This window comes from Giraffa tippelskirchi, chromosome 10 (genome assembly GCF_054371585.1).
Source record: "Giraffa tippelskirchi isolate mGirTip1 chromosome 10, T2T-mGirTip1v1.2.pri, whole genome shotgun sequence".
NCBI lineage: Eukaryota > Metazoa > Chordata > Mammalia > Artiodactyla > Giraffidae > Giraffa > Giraffa tippelskirchi.
Window position 1 is genome coordinate 109,163,049 of NC_137284.1, and position 24,035 is coordinate 109,187,083.

Below are 24,035 nucleotides of genomic sequence, written 5' to 3' on the forward strand. Positions count from 1 at the left end.
GCCTCCGATCAACGACTCGAGGCCGCGCCGGCCATTCCGCGGTGCAGGGTGCAGCCGGCAGCGGAGAGGGCACCCAGCCCGGCCCGGCCCGGCGGGACGCGGAGCCGCAGCGGGAGGGGGCGCTGCTGGGCCAGGACAGCGCGGCGCAGAGGAAGTACCGTCTTCGCCGCGCGGCCGGGCAGCGTCAGCCGCGCCGCGCGGGGCTGCGATGTCGTCCCGGCCCGGGCGCGACGATGCGGGGGCCGGGGGCGCGCGGCGGCCCCGGGAGCCCCCGGAGCAGGAGCTGCAGCGGCGCCGGGAGCTGAAGCGGCGGCGGCAGGATGCACAGCAGCTGCAGCAGCTCAAGCACCTGGAGTCCTTGTGAGTCCGTCACGCCCGTTTCCGTCTCCGACTAATGCTAGGAATGGGTCGGGGCCCGGGTCGCGCGGCGGGGTCCGCTCGGGGTCGGCGCTTTAGACGGGATCCTCGGACACCTGGGGGTGGGCCGGTGAGCCCCTCGGACCCCGGCGAGCCGAGAGACGGTTTTGATCCCGGGCGGCGGGACCCCAGACTCCCAGCGGCTGGCGGGAGGGAGGGAGGCTCCTCCCCCGAGCCTCGTCCGGGACCCGAGCGAGCGGCGGCGGCGGGCGCTTCCCCCGCAGGAAGCGGCGGTTTTAGTCCTCGTGCGGCGGCGGTGCTCGGTCAGGGCTCGGGGACTGAACCCAGAAGTGCGACTGAGCGCCCTGGTCCTTCCCGCTCTCAGGTCAGGGGGCGCACTGTGAACGGGTTAAAATCCCCATCCTTTTCATCTGCTGTTAATAAGGGAAGAGAAAGCCCAGTCCCGTAATGTTCGTGCGGTGACGAAGAGAAGTAAAGTGGGGTGAGGGGCCTGGCTCCTAACTACTCGGGAGGAGGTGTCACGTAGAAGAGAAAGTAGACTTGTTCTCTCTGGTCCTTAGGAATTTTTCACCAGGGTTAAGGATGAAAGCTACTCAGAGGCCAGTTCCAGCTCAAAAAGAATTAGGACCTGAGTCAGCGTGGCCTGACTTAGAGGGCAGCTCCCGAGGGTTGGAGGAGAGTCCAGATGACCACTGAGAGAAGGGTGGGTTGTAAAGGAGATTTAAATATAAGGTGGAAAGTTGGATTAATGACCTTTTCTATTCCCTTCTTTTTTTTCCCTTCTATAATCAGCTTTAGAGGTCAAACTTAGATTCTGAGTTTGATGTTCAATGAGTTATTTGACTTATTTGTTTCAGGCACTTCTCACTGCCTACCTTCTCATGATTGCTGAGACAATGATGTAAGAAAAGGCCCTCAAAGGGTTAATCCTTCATTACTAACCTTTGGGAGCTTTGACACAAGATGCATACTTTCTTGGGGCCTGGCCTCCTGTGGCTCTTAAGCTGAATGTCACTTCATTTGAACAACTGGGTATAAACAGAATTAGCCTTTTAGGTATGGTACAAAGCTTTTTAGATATGGTATCTCCAAAGCAAATTGCTGAAATATTTTCCAGTGGAAAGCTGTGGCATGTCACGGGCCTGGCCTCTTTTAGTAAGAATAATGGAGAGAGTGAGAGTGAAATTCGCTCAGTCGTGTCCAACTCTTTGCGATCCCATGGACTGTTCATGGAATTCTCCAGGCCAGAACACTGGAGTGGGTAGCCGTTCCCTTCTCCAGGGGATCTTTCCAACCCAGGGATCGAACTCAGGTCTCCTGCATTACAGGCCATCTGAGCCACCAGGGAAGCCCATAATGGAAAAATAATAGAAATGTGTAAAAATTGGGCAGGTGATACAGTCCATCAGCAGCCATTCATTAGTAACATTAATGCTATGTCTTTAGGGTTTTCTACTTCAAAAACTAAAACATCTCTTTTGTCAGGACAGTCCTAAAGAGTGTCAAAAGACAAAACTGCCACACTTTGCAAACAGTTTGATGTCCTTTGTTCAAGGGAAAACAATCCACAGATTGAGGAAGTACAGTGTTTCATCTGCAGTGGAACACTCTTCCCAGTTATTTTGGACAGGAGCAAGTTTTACAGGGTGATTCGAGAGGCAACTTAAAAATAGGGCACGATTGGCTAGGGAGCCAGGGATTTCTTTACAAAGCTTGCACGTCTTCTCATCTAGGATAAGCTAAGCTAAGCTACGTAGCCCTGCACTGAAGGATTGTCATTGGTATACACTAGGTTTCCTTGACAGCAAGGCATTTCCCATTAGGGCAAGCTGACTTAGGTTTAGATTTGAACTGGGCCACTCCATTTTGGGGGTCCCAAGCTACGAAGGACCTTTGTCCAGAGTTATATGGAGGTTTCTAAGAGCAGTTTCTACTTTTATGGCTTTTCTAGATTTCTTTAGGAGTACCCTTCTCCCCTCTGTTCTCCCTTCTGGTACTGAGCACCGTGCCTGGCGGTAATTGTTGAGTGGTTACTTCTGCAGGGAGTAAGTTTCTAAATTGAACTTTCAGTATCACCTAAAAGTTTAGTTTCTCCTAACAAAGCTGTTCTTTTCTTTGGTTGGAGGAAATAGCAAGTTGGTTAGAGCAGGAGTGAGGATATGATTCCTGAAACAAACAAATGACATTGAAATTTTTAAAACAAAAATGCTTTCTATGTACCTCTATAACAGAAATGAGCTAACGGCCTATTAGTGGCCTTTTTTTTGCCCCTAAGTCCTTTGGTTTCTCTCTCAGAACTTTATTAGCCTGGCCTTATACCAACATAGGTGTGAGGAAGGTGATGCTAATTTCATTTTTCTTTTGTAATTAAAAAAACATTGTTTGAGGCAGTGTATTTGCATGTAAATAAATGTAAGTGAAAAAAAAGCTCCCTCCCTCAGGTGATATCTTATATATATGTATAATCTCCCTTTTCCCATACACAAATAGAACCATACCAAACACTCTGTCCTGTACGCTACTGCTTTCTTGTTTTAACTTAAACTATTTTGGCCTAGTTTTGGGATAATCCGTATCTATTTGACTATTAGATAAGTGACTAGCCATTTTAGAATTTATAATGTTTTCCTGATGACGTTTTCAGTGTATAAAATTCAGAAAATTAATCATCTCTGAATTCACCTTCTGTGTGCAGCAACTTTGGAACTCCCCAATTTCCAAGTTGTTGGAGTCAAGATAACATTTTAAACCAGTCATAGCACCTCGATGCCCTCTCTCAGTAAAATTCCATTAGAGAGGCATTGAAAAGACCTGAGCTGTTCAGTTATCCTGCCTCTTTTTCCAACTACATTCTTTTTTAAGAAGGGGGTTATATCCATTAGGCAGTCACCTTTAAAAGCCAGACACCCACGCTCTGCATTGCGTAGCCTAGAATGTGTCAGTGCTTGAAACTGAGCATAATTACACCTGAAAGTAATACAGTGTTATATGTTAATTCCATTTCAATTTTTAAAATTAGTTGTTGTTTTTTTTAATGAACAGGAGCGGTGGGTGCTGCTTTGTAGATTTGGCACCAGAAGCCTTTTCCCCAAGTTCCAGCAAAATAATGAAAAGTGGAAATGAGTCAGGATGATTTGCGTTCTCAGGACCCTGGGGTCTGAGAGCTGTGTTGGTGGAAGGGAAAGTACATTTGCACACAGTCATCTGCTTCTCTAGCAGTAGTTGAGTGCCACCGATCGCCCGACATCCTTCAGTCTGGAGGGGTCAGTAGGGACATAAAGGGCAGGCAGAGAGCTGAGGAGCAAGTGGCAGTGTGCTCTGCAAATACCACAGGCCAGTGGAAAGGATCTTGAATCCAGAACCGGGGCGAGGGGTGCGAGAGGGAGCCTCTGGGATGGATCACCCCCACCTCCTTCCACTATAGCAGACCCTTCCCGCTGGCTTTGCTCCCTCCCCATTGTGTAGTCTCCATCCTTCTTAGAGCACTCACACCGCCACCCCCACGAGCCTCACAGTGTTATGGAAGTTGGAAGTTATGGTAGGTAATCACCCACAAGTATAATGTATAATGACAGATTGGAACCATAATTAGCTCAAGTCTCTTCTTCCCTCACATTTTCCCTGTGGTCTCTTGATTTCCCTTCCTCTAAATATAAAATCATTGTCCTAAGACACCAAGTTACTTATTATTTGGTCAATTTAAGTGCTGCATCCCAGCAGGATGTGATACAGCATCAGTTTATTCATATTAATATAACATCTCTGACTGCTAGGCATATTTTATTAACTATTTTTAAAAGTTATAGTATAGTTTTAGTTTTTACTAAAAATAACCTTTTTTATTTTGGCCTGTAGTTGCTTTTTGGTGATTGAAATGTGTTATGTTCCTATGAACATGGTTGATGACCAGTGTTTTTTTTTTTTCCTTCTAGTTATGAAAAACCTCCTCCTGGGTTTATCAAGGTCAGTGTGAAGTTTGTATTTTTGGTTTTTCTCTGAGACAGATTTGACTCAGTGCTCAGACTCAGTTACTTGTTAGGAAAAACAGCTGCTTAAAGTTTGAACCTCCTTTATGGTAGTTCCGTCTCTTCTCTGCAGATGGCAGTCAGTTGGTGCACTTTGGGCGTTGTCATAGTCTGTGCCTTTGCAGAAGTTTAATCTGCCTTGTGGCTGCCCTAAGACACCACTGCAGGCCCCCGGGGTGTCCTCAGCACTCGCTCCCTTTCTTTCTGTCTCCCTTGTGACTGCATCTTCTCAAAGCTCTGCTGCCCCATGTTCCTTCTCTGACGCTCCACTGCTGCTTTCCTGACTGTCATCAGTTCAGAGAACAGTGGACTCTGAGGACATGTGAATCTCATCCAGTCCAGCCCCGCCTGGTGCAGAGTCCCTCCTCCAGCACCCCAGCCACAATGTCAGTGTGTTTCTCTGGGAGGGAGACTTAGAGGACTTAAAGCCAAAGTAACCTTTCCTGTTTGGTAGCTTTTAACTTTAAAAAAAATTTTTTTAGGAAACGTTCTTCCATTATAAATTTAATATTCCTGAAAACTTGAAAAAATCATAAGGTAGAATACAGCACCTTAATTATACAGTGCAGTTATTTGGTGGTGAAAATGCATCTCACAAATACAGTATGTATGAGATTATAAAACATGACAGTGGCCTTCAAGGTCTAATAATCTATTTTACTCTGACACATTGTTTTTATTGTTCCAGGAAACCTTATTTGTTTAATTCTATCTTCTGCTTCATTCCACAAAGCTTCTAAGTTAGCAGAAAATTTTTTGTGATCTTAGAATCTAATTTTTGTGATCTAGAATTAGAATTTGGAGCTCACAGATCATCCCTGTGTAAACACTAGTAACTTTTCTCAAGAACAGCTACTTTATTTTTGTGGTACAGCTGGCTCTTCTGGAATAGTTATTTCCATTTTCTTTCTGTCAGTTATAATTTGTCTTTCTAGCTTTTCAGAAGATAACATAATGACATAGGGATCTCCAGCCCATGAGGAAGCCAGGCAGTGCTGTGCTCTCAAGCAGGTGGGAGAGAGCTCCCGTGCTTTTTTTGCCATAGAGCTTACACACTGTTTCCTTTTTCAGGAAGATGAGACTAAGCCAGAAGACTGTATACCAGATGTCCCAGGCAATGAACATGCCAGGGAATTTCTGGCCCACGCACCAACCAAAGGACTTTGGATGCCACTGGGGAAAGAAGTCAAAGTCATGCAGTGTGAGTGTGGAAGGGTTTCAAGTAACACCCTCAATTCACGCAAGTTATAGATCACTGTTTACAAATGAGTTCCCTCCTTTAATTCATTCTCACACCACGCTGTTGAAGTCAGGGCATGATCTCTAGGCGATAGATGAGGAAGCCACCTTCCATGTGTTAGTCAGTGTCTGGGGTAAGAGGCAGAGCAGTGCCTTGACTCCAGGGCTTCTGGCTGCAAGGGCATTGGTTTTCCACAGGACTGTAGCTGCTTACAGAGTCTATGCTTCAGTAATATTCCTGTAACAGAAAGGATATTCCATGTAGAAATGCCATGGGGGACGAAGGATGCATTGGGGGGTGGTTCCTTGGGTCCAACCTCAGCCTGTCCTCGTTAGTGGTGTTAAGGTTTATCCAGGTGACCTGAGAGGAGCTGTGGGCCACACAGGGTGGGTCTGGACCAGGTGGAGCCATGTGCATACCATCCACCATACCAGTATAAGATGGCATTTGAAGAAGGGGTACTGCTGCTTTTAAAGATATTTGTTTGTACAGAGATCCTTCATGCACACAATTAAAATAGCAGTTCTTATCCCTTTCCTGCATTCCCCTCACCTCAACCTCTTTTAAAAAGGTTATTTTTAAGTTTATCTCCGTGTATCTAGATAACAGGATTACATTCCTGACCCTTGATTTTTCCAATTTCCTTATTATCTGCTCATTTCTTACTATAAGAGACCAGAATTCAGCTCCTTTTTTCTTCCTCCATCCCATCTCATACACATGCCCTACCTATCTCATTTCCCCAATAATAGTTATATCATAGATTTAATTAAATAAATCCATTGTGTTTATTATTTTCAGAGTTGAATCACTTATTAAACTGATTATATTTCCTTTTTAAAAAATTAAGTTTAAAAATCACTCCTCTCTTTAATGGGGTAGTTAGTTGTGCTTCACTTTGCATTTTATTGTTCTTTGCATTGACATGCAAATTAAAAATGTTTCGTCTGGACCAGAACCAGTTTTACATGAAGTTAATGAAGCTTAAGCTTTAGGACCCCTTCCTTGCACCTTCGAAAGGCCTTTAGAGTCCCAACAGTGGTCCTGTCTTTCTGTAAAATTTGCCAAGTCAGGATTCCCCACCCTCCCAAAAGAGCCCTTCTTCTCCTTAATTTATGTAAGCTTCAGACTTCACAAAACTTATATCCATCCCAGATGGAAAAATACATGCACACATAACCCTTTTCATTGATTTCCATGATCCTAGTGTTATCTAAAGCAGAGCTTCTCAAACTTGGGGTGGGCCTGATACTCTCTATTTCTGACAAGCTCCCAGGTGATGCCAGTCTTGCTGGTCCACTGACCACACTTTGAGTTACAAGCATCGCCTCTCCTTTAATAGAGCTTTTGATCACAGATCATACGGATCCTTCTTGATACCGCACATCAATGTATGGCATTTAAAATTTCTCCTTTTGTTATAAAGACAGACATTTGTTTGAAGGGGTCTGCATTTGTATTGAATGCATTTCTTCTTCCCCAGGTGGAACTAACTCAAAATAGTGGGGAGATGCAGGTGGGGCAGGTCAGAGGATCCCTAAACTTCATTTTTTTCCCAGTGGTTTCCTACTACCAACTCTCAAATTGAAATGTGAAGAAGAAAATATTATTTCCCTGTCGCTACATATTTTCATTAGCTACCAGCATGGAGCAAAATTGGCTAATCCTACCCATAATTCCTCTTCCTGCTTCCTGACCTCCTTAGTTGGAGTTGCTGAATGCCTGTGTAGTTTACTAGTTCTGCTGTAACAAAGTCCCACAGACTGCATGACTTAAACAAGAAGTTTCTTGTCTCACAGTTCTGGAGGCTAAAGATCCAAGGTCAAGGTGTCCTTCTAAGGGCTAGTGCGGAAAGGATGTATTCTAGGCCTCTAAAAATCCTGTCTTCCAGTATGGTCATTCTGAGGTACTAGTGGTTAGGACTTTCAATACAGTGGGAAAGCAAAGGGATGACACAATTCAACTTATAGCACAGTTTAAAAAAAAAAATCGCACTTTGTTTTTTGCATGGAATTGCTTGGTTCACTTCTAAAACTCTGCAGTTAAAGGATACTTGAGGAAGTAGTTAGTGTCTCTCTTTTCATTAATTATATTTGCTTTTAAAATTGGAATCTAATGAAGAATATCTTTAATATGATCTACTGATACTTTATCTTGATTAAGTAAAGATATATTATCTTAAAGAAATATATCCCTTTGTCTTTATTTTAGGTTGGCGCTGTAAACGGTATGGTCACCGAACGGGCGACAAAGAATGCCCTTTCTTTATCAAAGGCAACCAAAAGTTAGAACAGTTCAGAGTAGTAAGTAAAACCCCAGAGTGTCAATTTACATTTACTGGATATGATGAATGTCAGTGAATCAGGCAGTCGCCAGTGAACTGGAGGTTCACACAAAATACATTCCCAAAGCCTTTAAGCCAAAATATCTGGTGTTAACTGCATCTCTATTAAATCAAATTTGTGTGACAGATTAGTTATTAACAAAAAAAAGATGCTTGTTAAAATGATATTTGCTATACCTTGGAAACACTGCCTTTTCCAAAGAGGCATTTTTATCAATTCAGTCAGTCTTTTTGTACTTATGTAAAAAATCATATTTCATAAATAAAATAGGGTTCTAGTTTCTCAGCCTTTGTCTAAAGACTACATATTTTTGCATCATAAACTGGAAGTATGTATAAATGATATACTCTCTTTGGATGACAATAAAGTCAATCTATCATTTCATCACTTTTTTTTTTTTTTTTGGCTGAGCCATGTGACATGTAGAATCTGAGCTTCCCAACCAGGGGTCAAACCCATCTCCCCTGCACTGAAAACTCAAGAGTCTTAACCACTGGGCCACCACGGAAGTCCCTTGTCACTTTATCTTAACAAAGTCACCTCCCAGGTGTTAATTCACCATTCAGTAACTATTTTGGTCAATTTAACTATGCTATTGCTGGATATACTTGGGATTATCAGCATATCAAACTGGGGTATATAAACATTCTACAAGGATTTTAAGATATTTAAAATATTGGGTTTTCATTTTACTAATTTATAGAAAATATTCTGAATAAATCACTCCTACCCAGAATGTCAGCTTTTACAGTACCTTTAACAGATAATTTGATGATAAATTTCAAAAACTTAAATATATTCATATTTTTAAAAATTCAAAATCAAAATTGATCTAAGGATAAAACAGAACATCAGTATACACAAATAATTAGAAGAATAACTTGCATAATTACTTATATGATTAAAAAATAGAAATCAAAGAAAAATAGGAAACAACTGTGGTGTCCAATATGCAACATAATTTACCGCAACATATAAATCATATAGCTTTTAAGAATTACATTTTAAGAACTTCCCTGGTAATCCAGTGATTAAGCCACAGTACCTGGTGTTAACTACAGTGATTCAGAATCCGCCTTACTACGCAGGGGATATGGGTTCAATCCCTGGTCAGGGAACTAAGATCCCACCTGCTGCGCAGCACTCAAGCCCATACCACAACTACAGAGACCACGCACTCTGGAGCCTGTGCACCATAACCAGAGAGAAGCCCACACGCTGCAACAACGACTCCAAGTGCCACAACTAAGATCCAGCGCAGCCAAATAAATGAATATTATTTTTTTAAAAAAAGAATTATGTTTTAAAAGAATATGTAATGTCATAGGAAGATATTCATGAAAACATAAGGGAAAAAGAATAGAGTTGTATTGATATACATAACATGATGCTATTTTTTGGAAATATGAATAATGACTAGAAGCACACTAAAATATTAACAGTGGATATCCCTAGGTGGTAAGATATCAGATATTTTTAACTTTATGTTTTCTTTGATATGTAAAAAATGTTATAATATTTTTAAAGATAGTTCACATGCCATGAAATTTTATGTGTATTCATATTTTTAAGTAATTTAGTTTAAAATTATACAAATATAAGAATAAATTCATCTTATTTTAAAAGAATGGAAACATTACAGAAAGGTTTTTCACAATTGATTTTTCAAGTCCAATCTTGCCTCTCTCCTCAGAGGGAATTTGTAGTAAGTAGTTTGATGAGTATACCTCTAGATTTCTCTTTGGTCATAGGCACCTATGTTTTTGTGCACCTATAAATGAATCATGTATCATTTCCAACTCACTTGTTTACTTAATAGTATCACTTGATCATCTTTCCATATAGAACAAATAGAATTAATCTCAACATTTCTAACCTTGAATAGTACTTAATAATGATTTTGCCATGGTTTATCTCCTTATGAAGGCTATGTAAATTATACCCTGTATTTGTATAACTGGAAAAAAATTTTTATAGCCTCTAGGAGTTTGAAATGATGGCAACCCTTAAGAAGGATTAGAACATGGTGAATATAAAATTACCACCAAACAGGAGGAAAAAACTGTTTCCATGAAAGAGGGATTTAATTTTAACAGTCTATGAAGCCAAACCTAACCGTAACCTTCTCTAACCTTCAAGGCACATGAAGATCCCATGTATGACATCATTCGTGAGAATAAAAGACATGAAAAGGATATAAGGTGAGATTGTCCTGATGATAACAATAACCTCTTAAATTTTGAAATTAAAGCTAGAAACTTTATAAATTTAAAATTTAAAAATCCCACTATTAGAGGAGTGGTTTAGTAAATTGTGAAATATTTGGAAGACTGGAGTAGTCACAGAAAAAAGCCAATGTGTAGAGAATGATTAGGCCAGTCTGTTCTCCTTGGATTAACTTAAAGCATTGTGCTTGACCTAGCCTTGACTCGCTTGTGTCACTGATAGTTGGTATTGGCAACCACCATTTATCTTCTCTAGTGTCTTTAAAGATCTGAGCTTTTTTTTTTAATTCCTAGACAGGGTGAAAAAACAAGAGGAACTTTTTTGTTGTGTTTTTTAAATATTGTTTTGTTTTCAAATTGGTGGTATTGAATTATAATCGTTTGGATTTTTTTTTAGTCAAGTATAGTTGATTTGCAGCATCGTGTTAGTACAGCACAGCAATTCAGAAATATATCAATATATAAATATATACACACTCATATATTCTTCAGATTCTCTTCCCTTACAGATTATTACAGAATATTGAATATAATTCCTTGTGCTGAATTATAATTGTTGAGGAGGTAGATTACCTAGCATGGACTTGAGCAGTGGGAGAATGATTTAGGAAAGTATGCATCTGTTAGAAATTATAAAAGTAAGGACTATGGAAACATGCCAAATACTTAGGACAATGGAAGGAATACAAAATGGCTTGTACACTGGTTACAAGTCATGTAAAACAGGCATGGATGTAGACAAGAATGGCGAAGAGATATAAAAATAAATGCTATCTTTAATGAGGTGATTAATTTGTGATATTTTTCACCCTCATTACTGTTCTTATATTTTTAGCTAAAAAATTTTTTCAAGTTAAGTTGAATATGGTTCTTTGGTCAATCTTATGTGTTTAGGATACAACAGTTAAAACAGTTACTGGAGGATTCAACGTCAGATGACGATGGGAGCAGCTCCAGTTCCTCAGAAGATAAAGAGAAACACAAGAAAAAGAAGAAGAAAGAAAAGCATAAGAAGAAGAAGAAAGAAAAGAAAAAGAAGAAAAAACGAAAGCATAAGTCTTCCAAGTCAAACGAGAGTTCGGACTCAGAATGACGAGAGCCTGGCTTGTTCAACATTCTCTTCTCAAAAACCAAACACTGTGGCCAAAGATGAGAGGACCCGTGGAGGAAGGCGGAGTCGGAGAGGAACTGGAGAGAGAGATGCCCAGAGGTAGAGGGTGTGGTGTCCCAGGGTTCTCACCTGCCTTCCAGGGAGGATGTGAGTTGTGTGTTGCCAGGTGCTAGCTCTGGACACGCCTGACTTCAGGCTGGAGAGCTTCTCCCCTGGTGCTCCTCCCTGCTGATCCCTGTGGGTCCCAACTCCTTAGAAGCGCCTCGGGCAGGGCGGCCAGATGAAGGGAGTCTCTGAGGAGCTCCTCCAGGTGCTGCGGCAGGTTCTGCCTCCAGGGTGGAGCTACTTGTGCCCGTAGAGCTCAGGCTTGCTTTCCCTCTGCTGCTGAGGATAATAAAAGCTCACTATTTATTTTTTAAATGCATTTACTTTTTTTATCTCTTAATGCATGCACATGCTCCAAATTTAAAAGGTACCTAAGGTTTAATTATGAAACTTCTATTTCCTTCCTCCTCCAGCTTCCCAGTTCCCTTTCCCAGTGGCTACCAGTTTTACCAGTTTCTTGTGAAGTCTTCCAGGAATACTGCCTACATCACAAGCAAGCATAGGGCTTTAAGTATAAATACTATACACATTCATCTCCATGTTATGTTTTAACAGTATAATGATTTTAATAGCAAATATATCCACGTTGTGGCATCATAGGTACAGTGTCTTCATACGACACATACCACAAGCTCTAAATGGCCACACAATTCCTTGGTTTGAAGGTACTACAGTCAAGTAACCATTCCTCTATCGCAATTCAGTTGTTTCATGTTTGTCATTCTTCAGTATTGTGATTTATAATATATATTTGATCACTCACATGATCAGAATATATTTCTCAGATATATTTGGTCATTGTCCAGTTTCTGGACACAGCTCCCCAAACCCTTGGAATATCATGTGTGATAAGAGCAATGGGAGCATGTTTTTGTTGTGTTTGGTCTCTTGTCCTCCATTCATGACCGAGCCAGAAAAGTGAAATGAGCATCTTGTTTATTCATAACTAACTCCTTTCCACAACATCTGGGTTTATGTTCATGAGATGACTTTTGGAAGGCAGCTAAGGATGTGGGGAGAGGCTGGTTGCCAGGAAAACCAAACAATAGAACTGGAACTTGCAGTCCCACACCCTCATATGGGGAAAGATTAGAAGGGCTGGAGGTTGAATCAGTCACCAATTGCCAGTGATTTAATCAATCATGCCTACGTGATGGAGCCTCCATAGAAGCCCAAGGAGGGATTCAGAGAACATCTGGGTTGGTGAACACACAGAGGTGCTGGGAGAATGCCACACAAACAGAAGGTATGGAGGCTCTGTGCCGCTTCCCATCCCATCTATTGTGCCTTGTGCATCTCTTCCATCAGGCCGTTCCTGAATTACAGCCTTTTATAATAAATCAGAAATGTATCAAATTAATTGAATCCAAAGCAGGGAGTTGAAGGCAGAAGCACAGGCAAAAACCTGACTTTTGAGTAGTACCTGAAGTGGAGGAGGCGTGTGGCATAGTCCTACACAACTGAGCGCTTGCCATGTGAAACCGTGCTATTCCCAGGCAGACGGTGTCAGAAATGAGTTAAATTGTAAGACGCTGCTGGAATCAGGATCTGCAACCAAGCTTACTGTACCCTTCCTACCCAATCCTTCATTACTCCCACCAGTGCATTCCTACCTCCTGGATTCCTATCTCCAGCTACCTCTGTAGTTCAGTTGTGTTCTGATGGGCTTGGAATGGCAGTGGACACAGTGACCACAGGGCAAAATGGGTTATCTTCAGTTAAAACTAAGTTGTCCATTAAATAGTGTACACTACATGCCAGTCTCCATACAACTGTGCTGTGCTCAGCCACTCAGCTGTGTCCGACTCTTTGCGACCCCATGGGCTATAGCCAGCCAAGCCCTTCTGTCCATGGGGATTCTCCAGGCAAGAATACTACTTAATAAGAATATTGAGTACAGCAATAATCAGTACCATTCAGAAATGTAGAGTATGGCCAGGAGAGTGATAGCTACTGTATTTGTCTTGTTGTGAAAGTGCACTGATGACACATGAGGATCACCTTATGCACCCATGGCTTGGGGATACAGGCCAGAACTCTTCCTGATGTTACTCAAGCAGGTCTGAAGTAGAAGTTAATCAGGCCATCACAGACCTTCCAATAAAAGACCAGCTTTGCAAACACTACCTTTTACTTGTCTCATTGCCCTCACTGCTATCACTTTTTACATGCTCATTACACCAGCTAGCAGTTCTGGGTTAGTATAAGGGAGTTCAGTTCAGTTCAGTCGCTCAGTCGTGTTCGACTCTTTGCGACCCCATGAATCGCAGCCCATCAGGACTCCCTGTCCATCACCAACTCCCGGAGTTTACCCAAACCCATGTCCACTGAGTCAGTAATGCCATCCAACCATCTCATCCTCTGTCCCCTTCTCCTTCTGCCCTCAATCTTTCCCAGCATCAGGGTCTTTTCCAATGAGTCAGCTCTTTGCATCAGGTGGCCAAAGTATTGGAGTTTCAGCTTCAACATCAGTCCTTCCAGTGACCACCCAGGACTGATCTCCTTTAGGATGGACTGGTTGGATCTCCTTGCAACTAGAGAAGAGTTGAGAGAACTGAGAAGACTCGCAAGAGTCTTCTCCCAACACCACAGTTCAAAAGCATCAATTCTGCGCTCAGCTTTCTTCACAGGCCAACTCTCACATCCATACATGACTACTGGAAAAAACATAGCCTTGAATAGACAGACCTTTGTTGACAAAGTAATGTCTCTGCTTTTTAATATGCTGTCTAGGTTGGTCATAACTTTTCTTCCAAGGAGTAAGAGTCTTTTAATTTCATGGCTGCAGTCACCATCTGCAGTGATTTTGGAGCCCCCAAAAATAAAGTCAGCCACTGTTTCCACTGTTTCCCCATCTATTTGCCATGAAGTGATAGGACCAGATGCCATGATCTTAGTTTTCTGAATGTTGAGCTTTAAGCCAACTTTTTCCCTCTCCTCTTTCACTTTCATCAAGAGGCTCTTTAGTTCTTCACTTTCTGCCATAAGGGTGGTGTCATCTGCATATCTGAGGTTATTGAAGTTATAAGCACAGCAAAGATATATTCAAACAACTTAGCTCACAGGGAACATTGGCCAGTCCATCCGTGTATCCCTACAGTGACCACAAACATTCCTGGTGGCAATTCAACTGCCTCCCACACCTGAACACCATGAATTCTGCCATGCCACCTTCCTTCAAAAAAACCCAGGCAGTCTTCAGCCACACAAACCTTTTGGGTACCTAGTCACATTTAACCTACACCATTTATTGGGAGATTGAATCCACTTCTTGACCATCTAGCCCCTAGGGTCTGAGTATAAAGAAGTCTTACATGCCTGAAGCTTCCTTTGTTTCAGGAGACACTAGATGCAAGTAAAGAATGCATGACCACCTACCCTCCACATGTCTATCAGTGTCCTATCGGACCTGCTATATGCCTGGCCTACATTATATAGACAATGAGTCAGCATCTTCTCTATTCCCAGGGTAGAGCCTCTTTATGGAATGCTTAAGTCTTTTTATTCTATCCTCAACTCCACCATCCTTTTCTCTTTATCCCAAGGTCCCTGGTGAGGACAAGATAGAACTATTCATGGGTGACCCAATTCTACTAGTGTTGTCATGAGTGATGTGGCCATTTTGAGAGGAGAAGAAAATGCTTAAAAATCACACTTTTGAAATCCAACTTATTTGCTATTTTACAACTTTTAATTCACAACTTTACAATGTCATATTTTCTTGTTTGCTGGTATAACTTATAGTAGTTTAAGAAAGAGATCTCATGTTCTAATCCATCATGATACTGCAATATTTCACTTTTTCTTGTAGCTGGAGCTCAGCAATTTGTTTCCTAAGAAGTAACAATGGAATAATACAGTTCTTTAAGTCAGGTAACTGATGTGATATAGAGAATCATTACCAATATCTTTAGTTTCCATTTTTAGGGGAAAGCCAAGGGTGTTAATATTTTGCCTAAGCTTAGTTATCATTCTTCCCTTTATGACCTCTGCAGGGCAGAAATGACCTTTAAAAGATCATCAATCCACTGGTCCAAGACTAGGGGTTTAGGTGAGGAAGGGTTACCCAGTGCCAAGACTCATTGTGAAGGGAAGCCTTGTCAAGCTACTGGCCCCTGAAGGGAGATGCTAAGCTTCCATTTACATAGCTCTAAATTAGAACACTAATGGTGAAGCCACCAGGAAATTTACAGAATCCCATATAATCCACAATATACTATTGGTAACAGCAGCAGGAATTAAACATGAAAACTAGGATAAAAACAACACTCCACAGGGCTCAAGGATATACTGTACAACATGAGGATGCCAATATTTTGTAATAACTGTAAATGGAAAGTAATCTTTAAAACTGTATAAAAATAAATTACAAATTAAATAATCATAACATTCCACACAAATGAAAAACTTTGGCTCCAAACTTCTTGTAAGCTAGGGTCTTACCAAGTATGTCTGTTACCCAGTTAGAACACTGCTATGCTGACACTTGGGTCTAGACTCCAAAGCCAATACCACCCATAAGCAGTATGAGCTTTGGAGTCTAGACCCAAGCATCAAGTAGGAAAACCCAAATAAAGTCCAAAAAGCAAATCATAAAACAAACTAGACACAGGATAAATACCAACCTCTAGAGCTGCTGGGTATTTCCTAAATTCTATGGCATCTGCCTCAAATCTCTGGTACTTTGTAAGGGACCTTGGTTTTAGCTCTCTCACAGTTACCTGAGGGAAGAAGTGATTCATACATTAAGTAATCCAAGAGGCTTCAAAATCAAAAGAAAAAAACAATTCAAAAACACATCTTTCAAGAAAGTGACCTATTTTTCAAGATAAAATTCTATGCCATTCTGTTGTTCCTGGTGGTAGAAATGATCATTTGGCAAAAACCAGACAGTCTAGAAGAGAGCCTTCATTAGGAAAATTAAAATCTTGACTGTGTAACCTGGGGTAAACTGAGGTTCCCATTAACTTCTTCACAGGAGGACTCAGTGAGACTTTCTTTCAGATATGGCCAAAGGAGGAAGTGCTGAAAACTACTAAACTATAGTATTGTGTCACAGTGAGGAGTAAATTTATAACCAATGCTATTTCCCAAGACAGAAAAAAGATTCATACACACTCTGATGGGCAATGACATGACATGGGAATACAAAGGCAAATAAGACTGGGAAGACCAATGGTACCATAGTTGGTGTTTTAATTTAACTATTAATTTCAGCGTTACACATCATGAACAAGATGCGCATGAGGGGTTCCTAAGCACAGTGGCCCAGGTCATTTCCTGACGCTTTATAAGCAAGAACTAACATCAAAGCCGGAAAACCCTGCACATATTGTAAAGGCACCTCGTTTTAAAAAATCTTCCTCCAAATTACTGAGCATGAATCAAGTCAAAACAATAGCCAAGAGTTTAAAACCTAACAATATACCCTGATTTTAAATATTTCTTCAATCTAAAGTTGGGGATTAAGCCTGGGATTTATTTAAACTTCCCTGGGGCCCTTATGCATCCCATTCTTCACTTACTTGCTTTGCTTCATTCTTTGCACCCCAGATGTAATCATCTCCCAAAGTGGTCCTTAGGGTCCTCCCCCTGTCCCTACTCCTGTCACCTGTGCCCTCACCAGTCCTAGGATGGTTCAAACTCAAGCTTCAACCAGGTGTGGATGGGCTGCTAGTCCAGTCCCTCAATCTCACCATTTTACACTCCTTCCACCCACAACACACACAGCAAAGCAAAACAACTTCTCTTCCTAAGATAACTTTTCCGTGGATTACCATTTTTCCCCTTAGGTACTCATGTTCAAACTCCAACCTTTTAAACTTCAACTGTTAGTCCTCTCACCCGTCTCTAATTACTCCCGTGTGAGTTAGGACCCTCACCACTTTGATTTTTTGAATTACAATACTTTTTATTGAATAAAACTGACTTTATACAAGGCTTTCATCCATATAGGTGCTCTCCACTCTAATTTCTACTATAAAATACTACTGGTTGAAGACAGATTTGTCTCATTTCTCTACTCAATCTGAATTAGCCACTTATTGCCTACAGGATAAAAATTTGTAAGTGAAGAGAAACACTTGTACTTGATCACATTTCCCGCCTCTTTCCCAGTTCCTCACAATTCTCCATTCTGGCAAGAAGGTCTCAAGCAGAATCCTGCCCTGACTGCCTGTCTGAGCTCACCCTGCTGTCTCCATTCCCACTCCAAACTTTGCCCTCTTTTGTCTCCAAACCACAGAACCTAAATCAGTGTGAAATCCTCTGCCTTCACATGGACTGCCCGTTCTCAGCCATCCGTCTAAACCATGTCCTCCTGACTATCTCAGCCCACCACCACCCAGCTCTCTATCATCTTCTACCAGAGCACTTTGTTTCACATTACACTAAAATTTCCTAGAGTGCAGGAACTCTAACTTGGGATTCTCTTTGAACATGAATATGGGCACCTATATCTTAAGTGAAAACATATTTTCATAACAGAGAAATACTGATTTATGGCTGCCTTTGTATCCTGGACCCAGTAGGGAACCAGCACAAACAACCGAACAGTATATGAATCCATTAGTCACTTACATTCCAGTGATCTGTGAGAGGCTCTCCTGGACTGCAGTCCCTCCGACTTGGCCATGGTGGGTCTGCTTCGGAGCCTGACACCAGTGCTTTCACAGCCATCCTGTCGTTTCCACCGATAAACCGCAGGGACACACTCACATTCACCACAAACTTGTAATAACTTGCACTTACTTCTGGTGGGCCAGACCACAAGTCGTGAAGGGACAGAGCTCTCAGGTGACATCCTGATTATCCTTCCAGCCTTGTGATAAGACCTTCCTTTGGAAGATGTCAGAGGGCCCTGTGGACTCACTTCTTCAAGGAGGCATTCTGCCTCATCCATGTCACCTTCCTCTTCCAACTCAGAGTCTTCTGAATCCTCAGGAAGCACGATGGTCAAGATGGCACTTTTCTTCAACAGATAGGATGTCTTAGCATTTGAGAAGCTGCTCAGCTCTTTCAGCTTCCTGCCTTTCACAGTCTTTTTAATCTTCGCATACCTTTTCAAGTTCTCATTATACATCTCCCCAGTCTCATCGTTCATGATCATTTCCTCTTTATCTGCACTTAATTTCCTATTGGTGATTGGTTGTTTCCAAGATCCCTTGGTTTTGCTGTCTGATGCTGTCTCTTCACCCCTGGAGGGCATGTGCTGGGGGAATTTCTCTACCTGGGCTTCAGAGCAACTCATGTCGCACTGGATGCCCTCATCCACTTTGCTGACCTGGGCCAACCAGGTAGGGGAGGGAACGCACCCCTCGCAGCCACTGTTCTCCACTTCATCAACTTCATCCTGGTTCTGGCTCCCCACTGACATCTGCTCTGCCCCCTTCCTACCACTTCCTGGTGAAGACTCAGGGGAATTCCCAGACTGTACCTCGGTCCACCAAGTCAAGTCACACTGGATGCCCTCATCTACTTTACTGACCTGAGCCAAGCAGGGAGGGGACAGGACAGCCATCTCAGGGTAGCTGTTGCTCTCCACCTCTTCACCCACAGTCTCAGGGGAGCCATGGCTCCTGCTACTGTTCTCTGGCATACTTTCCCCTGCAGTAAAGGGCTTCTGAGATGATTCTGAATGTGGGCTCAGGTCTTTAACTGCTTCCATGCTGGCACAGAGTGCCCGTTCCTGATGAAGCTTGTTCATATCTCCAGCAGACTGGTACAATTTTGAGTTCCGGGTATTCTGGATCTCATCTCTGCCATTCGGAGGTGGTGGGTTTCGGGAAAGAGCTGCGTATCTCTTTTCTTCATCCAAGTTCATGCGGCCTCTACCCTTGTAAGAGTTACAAAGCATTCCTCTACTTGCACAGAAACTTTGTGAAATCTCATTGTGCAGCACCTCCTTCTGTGGCATATCTTTACCATAAACCACATTATACGAAGGCATCATTTCGTTTGATGTACTTGCAGGAATACTGGTCACCTTTCCTTCCTCAGGGCTGTCGCCTTCTGAGTGCATGTCTTGTTTTTCATTCAAGTTTTCAGCCTGTTGAGGTTCAGCTTCTGTTTGTGTGTCCTTTGTTTTCATTTTTTCCCAATAGCCACCATACTGTCGGAACTGTGCCGTGTTATAAAACACAGGGACTATGGATCTTCGGTTAACAGTAGTGGGCAATGGGGATTGAGGGACGAGGAAGGCAGGATACTCACTGAGCACCACTGGAAGATACAGACTTCCATTTGAGAAAGCTAGAAAGAGAAGGGGATAGTTAGCCATTCTGTCTCCTGCTGCCAGTCACAACATTCAGCCAGTACATACTGCACAGCCACAGCTGCTCACACCCACCATAGGACTTCTGTTACCTCATCTGTTACCAAAGCAAAGAACATAAAGTCCTCCCCTAGTTTTTACATGAGTAACTCCTAACAACTTTCTTAACCCATCTCCCACACTTCTCACAAGTCTGTAATCCGTTTTGCTTCCAGAATAATCTGTGCTCCTCACTCCAGTTACAGTATTTGAATGGCTCATCATGGCCTATCAGATATGAGGGCTAGTGACCACATTCCCTAGGATGGCATAAAACACTTCATTATCTAGTTTCTCACTGTATCATCTCATTGAGTCCTTCAAGATACAGATGGTCCACTAAGGCTCTAGCCATAGGCGCATTCCTTCAGCAAGACACCTTTGAAAACTTCTCTTTTCCTTTTCTGAAACACCCTTCTTCTGCTAATCATTTTAAAACATTTTCAGCAACTGCTGGAACTTGAGGCATTTTGCCAAGAGAAATCAGTTGGACAGAGAAAGGCAAATACTATACGATCACTTTTATGTAAAATCTAGGAAAAGATGGTATTAGATACAGTGGAATAGTGGTTGCCATGTGGTTGCTGAATGGTAGGAAAATGGGGAGATGCTGGCCAATGGCAAAAAGAAACCTCTAATTCAGCTTATTATACAAAAGACAAAATGGAGAAGGGAAACATTTATTCAAAACCAGCCTATTTATAAGAACATAAATCCGCTATTTTAATTCTACAGCACTGCATACTGCATGTCCAATTAATATTTAAAAGATGATAGACTACGTGATTATGGATATTCTACAGGCTTAGAAGACATTCAATCCTACCCAAGTGAAAAAGGTGAACAAGAATCAAGAATTCTCAGGTCATTCACAGCAATGTATGGTTACTAGCAAAAGTGCTACCACCAATACTAGAAAGCCATGTGAATATAATCACAACTTACAGGAGCACAGATCCACGAGATCAAAACTCGATGGGAACTCACAGTGGGGTAGGAAAACCTGAACTGCTATTGACAGACTGCAAGATTAGGATGGAGAAGTCTGAGTTCAAATCCTCAGAGAAAACTCATCCATGAGGGAACCATCCCACACACTTTTTTAAGTTTTCCATGCAGTAGCTCAACCAATTTCTCACAGTAAATTTAAGAGAAAAATCTCCTGAGCTTCCCACAGGAAAGAGGAAAAGGAATCACACATACCAGAAGCACTGTTCTTAACAAGGTTCATCCTCAGAGGACACTAAACAGAGCTTAACTGATGTGCAGGAATGGAAATACTTTTCTCCAGTCCACTCTAGCCACCCTTCCCAACCCAATGGGAGGGGGAGGGGGAAGCTTGTGTAGTTTGTTGTCCAAAGGCAAAATCACACTGAAAGACTAAGACCTAATCATAGTCCTTTCACAAACATAACTGTGATCCCTTCTCTACCTCTATAAGGTAACACTCCATTACTAAGGGCCTATTCAGATCAGTTCCTTTTATCCAGTACAAAATGCCTGACAAAAAAAACTACGAGGCATAATAAAAAGCAAAAACTACTGTCTACAAAAAAAAAAAAAAAACAACAACACCTCAGTTTAAATACAAAAACAGGGATTAAATGCAAATAGAAGGAGAAAGACATACCATGCTAATTAGCTAATGCTAATAATGAAAAGAAAGTGGGAGAAGCTGTATTTATTTCAGACAGATTTCAGAGAAAGGAAAGTAATCAGGGACATAAAGTGGGGCATTACAAGAAAAAGTCATTTCTTCATTGAGACATAACAATCCCTAATGTGTATGCCCTTAACAGCGAGTGAAACTACATTAAGCAAAAGTCATAGAACTGCAAGGAAAAATAGATGAATCCATTGTCAGAAACTTGAACACACCTACAGCAGACATGGATAGATGCAGTCAATATTAAAAAATCAATAAGAACCAATGAAATCCACAGCACCAACCAATCGGACATAACTAACCTCTACAGACCCCCTCAACCAACAGAATATTTTTCTCACACTCACATAGAACATTCACAAAGATAGACCACATTGTGGGCCATAAAACACACTTACAAATTAAAAGGTATACTAATTATAAAATGTCTGCTTAGACCATAACTGAATGAATGTAGAAAACAAAAAGATAAATTTCTAATATCAGAAATGAAAGAGGGTACATTACTACAGATCCCGTGGGCATAAAAAGATAAATTCTTATTATGAACCCTATTTCCACAATATTTATTACATAGATAAAAAAGGACAAATTCCTTAAGAGACAATTTCCCAAAACTCAAGTAGAAACTGACAATCCGAATGGACCTCTATCTATTAGGTCCAAGATGTCCACCTTCCAAATATTTTCATATCTTGCTTGTCACCTTCCTCCAACATACTTTTCTGATGTCCCCATTATAGCTTTTAGAATCTTTAGACTCTGTAGCAAAATTACAAGGACTAGGAGCTCTAAGGTACCTCGTCCAACAAGACTGGTCTCACAACATGAGACTTTGGTTGGATTATGCTGTGAGCCTGGGGCAGTCACTGACTGGGAGCCTCGGTTCCCTCATTTGGGAAACAAGGACAGCAACAACTTCGTCAAATGAATAGAGAATCCATTTCTAGTATTTGGGCTTTCCTGGTGGCTCAGACGGTAAAGAATCTGCCTGCAATGCGGGAGACCTAGATTCGAATACTGGGTTGCGAAGATCCTCTAGAGGAGGGCATGGCAACCCATTCCAATATTCTTGCCCGGAGAATTCCCGTGGACAGAGGAGCCTGGTGGGCTACAGTCCATGGGGTTGCAAAGAGTTGGACACGACTGAGTGACTAAACACAGCACACAGCACACTACTGATATATAGATAGAATTTGAATATTTTCTATTAACCTGAACCACAAACACTGCCCCATGGTCTGCCTCAATCTGCCTAGTATGAGCACAGGGTGAGGAAAGGGAAGTAACGGACAAAGGAGTTAGAAAACCTTCAGGCTTTGATTTACAGGGAGGGTCTCTAATCCCACTGAACCTCCTTGGGGATTCAGATTCCTCACCTGCCCCAGGAATGGAGAGTGGATTATAGGCAGGATTCTGGTACCAGGGACCCAGGTGAGGCTGCTGGGCCATGGGGTGAACATAGAAGAAAGGTCTGGAGTTACTGCTCTCAAAATTTTCGTTGTTTCCTGAAGAGTTCATTTTCCACTGAAAAACAGGTGTTTATAGTTAAGAAAGGACAGCTGTGCCTCACCCTGTAAAGTGCTGTAAAGGTAGAAAACCATCCTTGTCCCCCATCATGACTGGGATCCTGGGTGGCAGATCCCTTACCTTGTCTTCCCACTTGCCTGGGATGCAGACATGGGGTACTGCCCTGCATGCCTTAGGACGAGCAGAGCAGCGCCCAGAGGCCCAGGCCCACGTCGTGCTGAGTGAGTCCGGCTCCCCAGGCAGCAGCACCTTGGGGAGATGAGGCCTTGGAGTTGTGGGGGGACTCACTGCCCGGCGCCAAACGCCAAGGCGCCCAGCAGCTGCACTGGAAAAGGGGGCTTAGGCCCAGATACACTACCCTTGTCTGCAGCCTCTCCACCATGCTCCCTAGCCTCTGCCCCAGACTGAATCCCTGCCCAGCCCCAGACTCAAGGCCCCGGGCTCCGTCTCCTAACACCCTGCTTCCCATAGGCCAGTCTGTCCCCACGACCTCCACACCCCTGCACAACCCACGTTCCCACTAGGGACACTGACCTGCTCTAGCTCGACATCTGCGACTGGGAATTCCCGTAGAGGCGCACACAACCCATACAAAGCCGACCTCGGTGTCAAGAGCCCCTACAGTGCGGGCGGCCGTGGCTCCTTTTTATGCTTGACTGGGCACCACGTGCAGCCTCTTCTGCAGGCCCCGCCCCCTGCACATGCGCCCTGTCGGAGCTCCCAGGCCAGACTGCCCAGACAGAAGGCGCTGGAAGAAGCGGGTGCTGAGACTTAATGGAGGAAAATGGCCATCTCCACCCACTCCCGCGTGAACCCCAGTCCTCCCTTCCTAACATTCCTGTGTGTGTGGTCATCCTGGCCTTGGTTTTTCTAGAGGACAGAGCCCTTCTGCCTCCCTCGGTCTCCCCGACTGTCCCCTTCTCTGAGTGTGTTGAGTTAGGAGGGGTCACGGCCGCTCCTCTGAGCTCATGGTCTCCTTCCTTGGGCCCAAAGCCACTGACTTAAGGAAGAGGAGCCTACCGAGAAGAAGCAGAGACAAAGGAGGCCAACTTGCACGGAGGACAGACCTGAGAGGAGGAAGATTCTCACAGGTAGGGTG

The 24,035-nt window shown here is 42.7% G+C and overlaps 4 protein-coding genes across 5 annotated transcripts in view; 2 read left to right on the plus strand and 2 right to left on the minus strand.

Annotated features, from left to right (window-relative positions):
• The window catches only part of BBS9 (Bardet-Biedl syndrome 9), a 458,699-nt gene extending 458,335 nt beyond the window's left edge, over positions 1-364 (minus strand). The window contains exon 1 of the mRNA XM_081533569.1: positions 350-364. The gene's annotated coding sequence lies outside the window, so the exon portion shown is untranslated. The remainder of the gene's footprint in view (positions 1-349) is intronic.
• Positions 166-11,744, plus strand: RP9 (RP9 pre-mRNA splicing factor). The gene is made up of 6 exons (XM_081533616.1): positions 166-360; positions 4,311-4,341; positions 5,475-5,604; positions 7,855-7,946; positions 10,128-10,189; positions 11,108-11,744. Exons 1-6 carry the CDS (start codon positions 209-211, stop codon positions 11,304-11,306), a joined length of 666 nt encoding a protein of 221 aa, XP_081389742.1. The 5' UTR covers positions 166-208; the 3' UTR covers positions 11,307-11,744.
• Positions 11,454-23,639, minus strand: LOC145523393 (uncharacterized). Of its 2 annotated transcripts, none has more exons than XM_081533615.1 (5): positions 23,471-23,590; positions 22,786-22,933; positions 18,009-19,679; positions 16,055-16,150; positions 11,454-11,705 (listed from the first exon to the last, which is right to left on the minus strand). In XM_081533615.1, the coding sequence occupies exons 2-4, from the start codon at positions 22,925-22,927 to the stop codon at positions 16,098-16,100; spliced, it is 1,866 nt and encodes a 621-aa protein (XP_081389741.1). In that variant the 5' UTR covers positions 22,928-22,933; positions 23,471-23,590; the 3' UTR covers positions 11,454-11,705; positions 16,055-16,097. The 2 variants fall into 2 exon arrangements, with proteins under 2 accessions (XP_081389741.1, XP_081389740.1); XM_081533614.1 differs by lacking the exon at positions 11,454-11,705 and adding an exon at positions 15,102-15,262 and having other exon boundaries at positions 23,471-23,639.
• NT5C3A (5'-nucleotidase, cytosolic IIIA) overlaps positions 23,525-24,035 on the plus strand; it is a 47,703-nt gene continuing 47,192 nt past the window's right edge. The window contains exon 1 of the mRNA XM_081533623.1: positions 23,525-24,027. The gene's annotated coding sequence lies outside the window, so the exon portion shown is untranslated. The remainder of the gene's footprint in view (positions 24,028-24,035) is intronic.

What these genes read in the sequence shown, in the direction of transcription:
- RP9 (XM_081533616.1), top strand. Translation starts at nt 209, where the DNA reads ATGTCGTCCCGGCCCGGGCGCGACGATGCGGGGGCCGGGGGCGCGCGG. An exon ending in CTCCTCCTGGGTTTATCAAG is followed by an intron (nt 4,342 to 5,474) that starts GTCAGTGTGAAG and finishes TTCCTTTTTCAG; the next exon opens with GAAGATGAGACTAAGCCAGA. An exon ending in AGTTAGAACAGTTCAGAGTA is followed by an intron (nt 7,947 to 10,127) that starts GTAAGTAAAACC and finishes CTAACCTTCAAG; the next exon opens with GCACATGAAGATCCCATGTA.
- LOC145523393 (XM_081533615.1), bottom strand. Translation starts at nt 22,927, where the DNA reads ATGAACTCTTCAGGAAACAACGAAAATTTTGAGAGCAGTAACTCCAGA. An exon ending in ACTCTCCATTCCTGGGGCAG is followed by an intron (nt 19,680 to 22,785) that starts GTGAGGAATCTG and finishes TTCTCTTTCTAG; the next exon opens with CTTTCTCAAATGGAAGTCTG. An exon ending in CTCTCACAGATCACTGGAAT is followed by an intron (nt 16,151 to 18,008) that starts GTAAGTGACTAA and finishes TTCTTCCCTCAG; the next exon opens with GTAACTGTGAGAGAGCTAAA.